Source organism: Ascochyta rabiei, chromosome 16, assembly GCF_004011695.2.
Source record: "Ascochyta rabiei chromosome 16, complete sequence".
NCBI classification, from domain to species: domain Eukaryota; kingdom Fungi; phylum Ascomycota; class Dothideomycetes; order Pleosporales; family Didymellaceae; genus Ascochyta; species Ascochyta rabiei.
The window spans coordinates 1,370,001-1,377,701 of NC_082420.1; the positions used below are offsets into that span (position 1 = coordinate 1,370,001).

General features: G+C 46.4%; 1 protein-coding gene across 1 annotated transcript in view, besides 10 other annotated features; it reads left to right on the forward strand.

Annotated features, from left to right (window-relative positions):
* Window positions 1-1,900, forward strand: part of EKO05_0009393 (Endopeptidase La) — a gene marked incomplete at both ends in the record, with an annotated part of 3,003 nt that extends 1,103 nt beyond the window's left edge. Inside the window, one exon of the mRNA XM_038946770.1 lies at window positions 1-1,900. This exon is cut by the window's left edge and continues 1,103 nt beyond it. Within this exon, the coding sequence (XP_038795984.1) occupies window positions 1-1,900 (1,900 nt within the window).
* Window positions 309-447: a tandem repeat.
* Window positions 1,901-2,246: 346 nt separating the features above from the next.
* Window positions 2,247-2,250: a direct repeat.
* Window positions 2,251-2,422: a long terminal repeat.
* Window positions 2,251-6,458: a mobile genetic element.
* Window positions 2,251-7,701: part of a mobile genetic element that runs on past the window's edge.
* Window positions 5,421-5,469: a tandem repeat.
* Window positions 6,454-7,701: part of a mobile genetic element that runs on past the window's edge.
* Window positions 7,246-7,358: a mobile genetic element.
* Window positions 7,423-7,589: a mobile genetic element.
* Window positions 7,426-7,592: a mobile genetic element.

Genomic DNA, 7,701 nt, shown 5'->3' on the forward strand with positions numbered 1-7,701 from the left:
GCTGTCGCCCGACGCCGAAAAGGTCGCCCAGCGCGAGCTGCAGCGCTTGCAGAAGATGAATCCCGCCCAGGCCGAGTACCAGGTCTGCCGCAACTACCTCGAGAACCTGGCCGAGATCCCCTGGTCCAAGACCACGCTCGACCACCTCGACGCCTCCACCCTGCCCAGGGCCCGCAAGCAGCTCGACGACGACCACTACGGCCTCGACAAGATCAAGAAGCGCCTGCTCGAGTACCTGGCCGTGCTGAAGCTCAAGGAGCAGGCCAACCGCAGCCTCGACGACCAGATCCGCGCCCTCACCGAAGGCCCCACGTCCACGCCCACGCCCACGCTCACGCCCGACCCCGACCCCGACCACCACGACCCCGACCACCACGACCCCGACCACCACGACCCCGACCACCACGACCCCGACCACCACGACCCCGACCACCACGACCACGCCCAAGTCACCCAGCTGCAGCGAGACGCGCCCCTGCAGCCCGCCAGGGAGCCGTCCGAGCACGAAAAGCGGCTGCTCGAGAAGAAGCGCATGGTGGACAAGTCGCCCATCCTGCTGCTCGTCGGCCCCCCAGGCACCGGCAAGACGTCGCTCGCAAAGTCGGTCGCCACCGCCCTGGGCCGCAAGTTCCACCGCATCTCGCTCGGCGGCGTCCGCGACGAGGCGGAGATCAGAGGCCACCGCCGCACCTACGTCGCCGCCATGCCCGGTCTCGTCGTCGGCGGCCTCAAGAAGGTCGGCGTCGCCAACCCCGTCTTCCTCCTCGACGAGATCGACAAGCTCGCCGGCTCCAACCACAACGGCGACCCCAGCGCCGCCATGCTCGAGGTCCTCGACCCAGAGCAGAACCACGCCTTCACAGACCACTACGTCAACATCCCCATCGACCTGTCCAAGGTCCTCTTCATCGCCACCGCCAACTCGCTCGACACCATCCCGCCCCCGCTCCTCGACCGCATGGAGACCATCCAGCTGTCCGGCTACACAACGCTGGAGAAGCGCCACATCGCCAAGCGCCATCTGATCCCCAAGCAGATCACCACAAACGGCCTGCGCCAGACCGACCTCGTGATCCCCACCGACGTCCTGGACAAGATCATCACCGCCTACACGCGCGAGTCGGGCGTGCGCAACCTCGAGCGCGAGATTGGCTCCGTCTGCCGCACAAAGGCCGTCGAGTATGCCACCTGCGCCGACACGGACACGCTCGCCACCTACTCGCCCCTCGTCACCCTCAACGACCTCGACGCCACCCTCGGCATCGAAAGGTTCGCCGAGGAGCTCACCGAGCAACACACGCGCCCGGGCGTCATCACAGGCCTCGTCGCCTACTCCTCGGGCGGCCAAGGCTCCATCCTCTTCATCGAAATCGCAGACATGCCCGGCACCGGGCGCGTCCAACTCACGGGCAAGCTGGGCGACGTCCTCAAGGAAAGCGTCGAGGTCGCCCTGACGTGGGTGAAATCCCACGCCTTCGCCCTGGGCCTCGCAGACAAAGGCGTCGACATTATGAAATCCCGCTCCATCCACGTCCACTGCCCCTCCGGCGCCATCCCCAAGGACGGCCCCAGCGCTGGCCTCGCGCACACCCTCGCCCTCGTCAGCCTCTTCACCGGCCAGCCCGTCCCGCCCTCGCTCGCCATGACGGGCGAGGTGTCCCTCCGAGGCCGCGTGCTGCCTGTCGGCGGCATCAAAGAGAAGCTCATCGGCGCCATGCGCGCCGGCGTCGAGCGCGTCCTGCTGCCCGAGGCCAACCGCAAGGACGCCAGGGAGCTGCCGGACGAGGTCAAGCACGGTCTGCGCATCGAGTTTGTGAGCCACATCTGGGAGGCGCTGGGGCTTGTGTGGCCCGAGCGCTGGGAGCGGGCCCGTGTGCATGTCAGCGAGAGTCGGCTGTAGGCAACATGAATCCACTGCATGCGAGGGAAAGAATGCGAAGAGAATGCACTGCTGGTCCCAAGGCGTTTGGCGTGTTCCGGCCTTCTGTACCGTATTGTTGTTTAGCGATCCATCTTTCTCTCTATTAATACTACTCTCTCTCTCTACCCCTTGCTGGTCCTTGACGTGGCGTCCTCTTCCTTTTCTTGTTTCTATTTAAAAAATTATCTTTTTTGCTAATACTACTCTTACTACTGTTTTCTCTTTACTGTGTAGTACTCTATTCTCTTTCCTAATACTTCTATTATACTATCTCTTTTTTTCACTATTCTTTATACTATATTTACTTTCTCTCTTTCTCTCTTTTCTCTTGTTATAGGCTTAGACCTTGTCTAAGCCTTAAGCGAGACAGGGCAGTCACGTGCCCTACAGACATATTAGAAGGACACGCAACATGTTACCTCCTTAAGAGATACAATACTATATTAACCCTTATTACATCCTACCCTAAGGCTAGTCTATAACATTTGTATCTCTTCTTCTAGGAGAACAGCTAGCACTTGTACTATATCAGCCAGCTCCTAGAATAACCCCTTAGACAAATCTGTCCCCTTAACCCTTTAGAAATTTATAGCCTAGATGTTACAGTTTATAATAAACTTATAGTAAGCCTTATTAGCTGCTAATAAGTATATAGCATTGCTTAAGTATAATAACTCTAATATATGCGTATTTATAGAGTCCCTAGTATAAATAGCTAACACCTATACTAGACCTACGTCTACAGTCCTATTGTCCTCCTTAGAAGCAACGCTGTACCTATTAATGTCTACTCTAGCCCCTAACCTGCCTTATAAAGCGCTGTTTTTAGTGTCTACCTTAGGCCTGTATACCCCTATACAGACGTCTATAGCCTATAGGAAACCTCTTCCTATAGGTAAGGCCTTTACTAGGAATAAATCCTTATTTAAGGTGTAGTAGGTTATAATAGAATATAAGCTGTAGGTAGACATGTCCTTTATTAGTAGGCTATAGGACATATTTACCTTTATATAGTCCTAGCTTAGCGCGTCTATACAATAAGATATAGCTCTATTCTTTAAGATTAGGGGTACCTAAGATATATAGAGCCTAGAGGACTTCCTAGCATACCTAGAATTCTGCTACAGCAACAACTACAGCTAGGAACAGGCCTAGGCAAAGCTAGAAAGCGTCTGTTAAGGTCCTAACAAGTTATTCTTAGACTTTTTTATCTAGTTTAAGCAGCTACTAGTGCAAAGTGGCGGCCTCTACTAGGATAGAGAACAACACCTATTAAAGCTCTGCTAGGCTCTAAACGTAAATATCTATAATATAGTAATAAACTAAGAAGTAACTTATATAGATTATAATGTAGCTGTTATAGAGTATAAGTCTATTACTGTAGATATTAAGACTATAGCTATAGAAAACTAGCTGTACTATACTTCTACCTAGGCGCTGCCTAAGTGTAATAAGGATAGTAATGTTAAGATAACAGTTATGTCTGTAGTTTACACTAGCAGCAGTGCTAAGTATAGAGGTTAGAAGTAGTCTGCTTCTAACTAGGCTATGTAGGTTCCTAATAAGGTATTTTAGTAATACTAGGAGGCTAACCTATGTACCTGTTGCGGCAAAGGGGGATACATTTGCTAGGATTACGCTAAAACAGTAGTAACTATAGTGTAGACAGTAACAATCTTAGGTAAGAAAGAGGCTAGTTTGTAGGGGGGAAACTAGCTACTTCTAACGTAAGTCTAAGTTAGGAGCGCTGTAGGAGCATATTAGTAGGAGAGACTACTAGTACAGGGGCATTATAGGCTGCTAGGGGAGCTATTACAGACTCTATAGACAAGCCCCTATTCTATATTCTGTTATTTATTAATAGGGTAATTTAGGCTAATGCGCTAGTAGACTTAGGGTGTAAATACTTTAGCATAGTAAGTAATAACTTTGCTACACACTTAGGAGGAGACTTTATTAAGGTACTGCTATAACGCTTAGTATAAGTAGTAGGTACTAGTAGAAAGTCTATAATCTCCTGTTTAGTCCTGTTTAGGTATAACTTAGACAGGTAGCGCTTATAGGCTGTAGCCTACGTAGAGCTAGGTCTAAGCTAGGATGTTATTTTAGGGAAGCCCTAGCTCTAATAAGAGGGTGTAGTGTTAGACGTAGAAAAGGGCATACTAAGGATATAACAGGTAGGGAACCTTATTATCTATAAATCCTTATAGTGTACATTAAACGTTTATATAGCTCTCCTGTTAGCAACTAAGTTTAATAAGATCCTAGCTAATAGGCTCTAGAAGCGCCTGCCTAGGGACTAGTTTGTCTCTATAAGCCTCTACAACATTACTAAAATCCTCTTAGTTTAATCCCTAGGAGCGCAAGGGACAGCAGAGGAGGTAGACCCTCTTCCCCCCAAGTTAGTCTAGTTTTAGGACCTATTTAATAAGAGTAAGGCCTCTGGCCTTCCTCTACATAGGGGCTAGATAGATTACTACATATAGTTACAACGCAACTAGTCTAGAAAGGAGAAGCCTCTACCCTAGGGCCCTCTATACAACATGCTAAGGGACTAGCTACTTAAGCTATAGAAATAGGTGTTAGCACTAATAGATAAGGGGTAGATCTGCACCTCCTCTTCCCTAGTAGGGGCCCTAGTTCTACTAGTTAAAAAGTCCTCTAGTAGGTAGTGTATGTGCGTGGACTACTATACACTTAACAGCATTACAATTACACCTAGTACCTGCTCCCTCTTATTAAGGAGACCTTACGTACACTAGGGGGTGCCTGCTAGTTCTCTAAGGTTAATATCTATTTAGTATTTTACTAGATTTGTGTTGTAGAGGGAGACAAGCACCTTACTGCGTTCTGTACCTGTTTTAGGCTCTTTAAGTAGCTAGTCTACCTGTTTAGCCTGGCTAGAGCACTAGCGTCCTTCTAGCGTTACATTAACAGCGCGCTTTAAGAGATATTAGGCAACTATGCTACTGCATACCTAGATAATGTCCTAGTTTACAGTAGCAGGTCTAGGACAGACTACTTAGGGAAGGTTAGCAGAGTCCTTACGCTTCTACGCAATACAGGGCTGTACTTAGATCCTAAGAAGTGCGTATTTGCAACAAAGGAAGTACACTACCTAGGATACATTATAGAAGCTAGAAAGGACATTTGTTCTAATCCTAAGAAGGTTAAGGCTATCTATAATTAGGAAGCTCTATAGTCTTTGCGCAGGGTCTGTAGTTTCCTAGGGTTTGTAAACTTCTACTAGGACTTTATCCTAGCCTTCTCTAATATTACTGCCCTACTTAATTAACTTATAGGGAAGGATATCCTATTTAGGTAGGGGTAGGAGGAGGACGTAGCGTTCTACTAGCTAAAGAACGCATTTATAACAGAACTAGTTCTAGCCTAGTAGGACCCTAAGCGTAAAACACTATTAGAGGCAGACTACTCTAGTAAGGCGCTAGGCGGCTGCCTTTCTTAATAGTATAGGAAGGTGCTTTACCTAGTAGCGTATTACTCTACTATACTTATAACAGAATAACAGAACTATACTATCTATAATAAGGAGTTAACTACTATTATAAAGTGCCTAGGGGTCTAGGCAGCTAAACTAGGGTCTGTTATAAGGCTGTTTACTATCCTAACTAACTATAAAAACCTCTAGTACTTTACTACAGCGCGCAGGCTAAGTAAGAGGCAGTACTAATAGGCAGAGGAGCTGTTAAAGTTCTGTTTCTATCTTTGCTTCTGCCTAGGACGCCTAGTAGCCTAACTAGATGTGCTAAGCTGTTAGGAACAGGACTATAATAGGAGTTTAGGGGGGGTCTATAGGATAATAACCCTAGTTTTAGTATTAGTAATTAGTACACTAGGCCCTAGTATGCCTCTACTTTTTATTAACGCGTATATGTAATTGCTGTAGGATAAAGGTGTTTAGCAGGACGTAGGGTATATAGTGCGCCTGTCTACTGTCTATAATAGAGCCTGCTAGTTCCCTCCTAAGGCTAAGACTACTTAGCAAATTGCAGATTGTACGCTTAGTGCTTACAGCATACTACTGTAGCGTAGGGTTACGTAGGTTCTGTGTTAGAAGCTACTTACAACTACAATAATCTAAAGAGCACACAAATCTAACCTAACAGGCTATCTAGGGGCTAACACTACATTCTACATTGTTAGACGCAACTTCTACTAGAAGGGGATGTTATAGGATGTTTAGTATTATACCTATAACTACTACTATTATAGCGCGCACGTGTTACAGCACTAACAGTAGGGCTTACTCTAGCTATTACCTATTACTAACTGTTTTTAGTCCTAGATTTCTATAGACTTTATAGTTAACCTCTTTTAGGCTAATAAGAACACACTGCGCTATCTCTTAGTTATTACAGATTGCCTCTCTAAGTATGTGCAGCTTAAGGTAATAACTTCTATAACTGTAGAATATTGCGCTAAGGTCTTCTATAACACGTAGTAGTAGTTTTAAGGCTTTCCTAGCTCTATAATCTTAGACTGCAGCTTAGACTAGCTGGGACATTTTTAGATAACGTACTCCACAGGTAAGCGGATTAAACGGGTGAGCGGATCACTCTGCCAAGACTACACCAAATTTCTACCCTATTATAGCTTGTATTAGCCCACTTTGGCCTTATATACAGTAGTGTAGTACATAATATTATTTAGAAACATCTTCTACAGCCTTCTTACATGTACGCAAGTTATGTCTAACATTGTAGCACTTTGTACAGCGTCTTTAGGTTACTTCCCCTCCTTTAGCGCGCACTTGCTTCTTTACCTTCTTACTATCACCACACGCCCTAAACTTAGTTAGAGTAGTTAATTAAAGGCCTTCCTTAGCTGTTAGGACTCTCTTCTGCTGTTATTACTTTCTTTTATGCGATTTACGTCGCATAGCAGCCTTATTTGCTGCTCGAAGCCTAGTAATCTCCCTTTAAGCCAACACTAGCTTATGCGCTACTATAGCTGCGCCTTTAGTAAGCTTTTTAAAGGCCTTAACTATTAAAGTTAGTAAGCTGCTTGCATGCCTTTAAATCCTCTCTCGAACCAGCGTTAATTGCGACCCTAATTGCAGGGTAGTGCTTGGGGTTTAGGACTGCTAGGGCTTATCTTCTACAGTAGGTAGCGGTAGGGTACGTAGGCGGACATCAAGACCCATTATAACCCGTTCTAGGTTAAGGGGGACTATTCTAGCGCCTTAGAAGCCTTCTTAGATATTGCTAGAAGTAAATGTCCTCTTATAGGCGTCTATAAAGCATAGTAGGAACTTAGTTTTAGTAATATAAGTAATATAGTTACCTATAAGATTCTTAGCTTAGCGCCTATATACCTTCTTTAGAGGGGCAAAACAACCTACATCTAGTGGTTGTAAGAGGTAAGATAAGTGTAGAGGCATACACAGTGTAACAATCTTTGCTTCCTTACAGTATTGTTAGAAGTTAAGGGAGTTGTAGCTCTTGTGGCTGTTAATAAGGAGCAGCTAGTGTACTCCTTAGGTGCGCGTCTTTGTATAGGCATTAAAGTGCTTTAACCAGTCTAGACCAAGCTTGTTAGTAGTCCATCTGTTCTTAGAGACTCCAATAACCCAGTTATAGGGCAGATTGTCCTCTTTATACCAGGCAGAGAGGTAGTTACAGCCTTTAAAGATAATAAAGGGTAGAATAGCTTACCCTATGCCATTAATGCCCTATATGACCGTTGTCCACTCTTAATTACCCTGCTGCACTGCCTTTAGCTGTCCTTAACGCTCTAAGCCTGTAACAACTGCTCCTGTT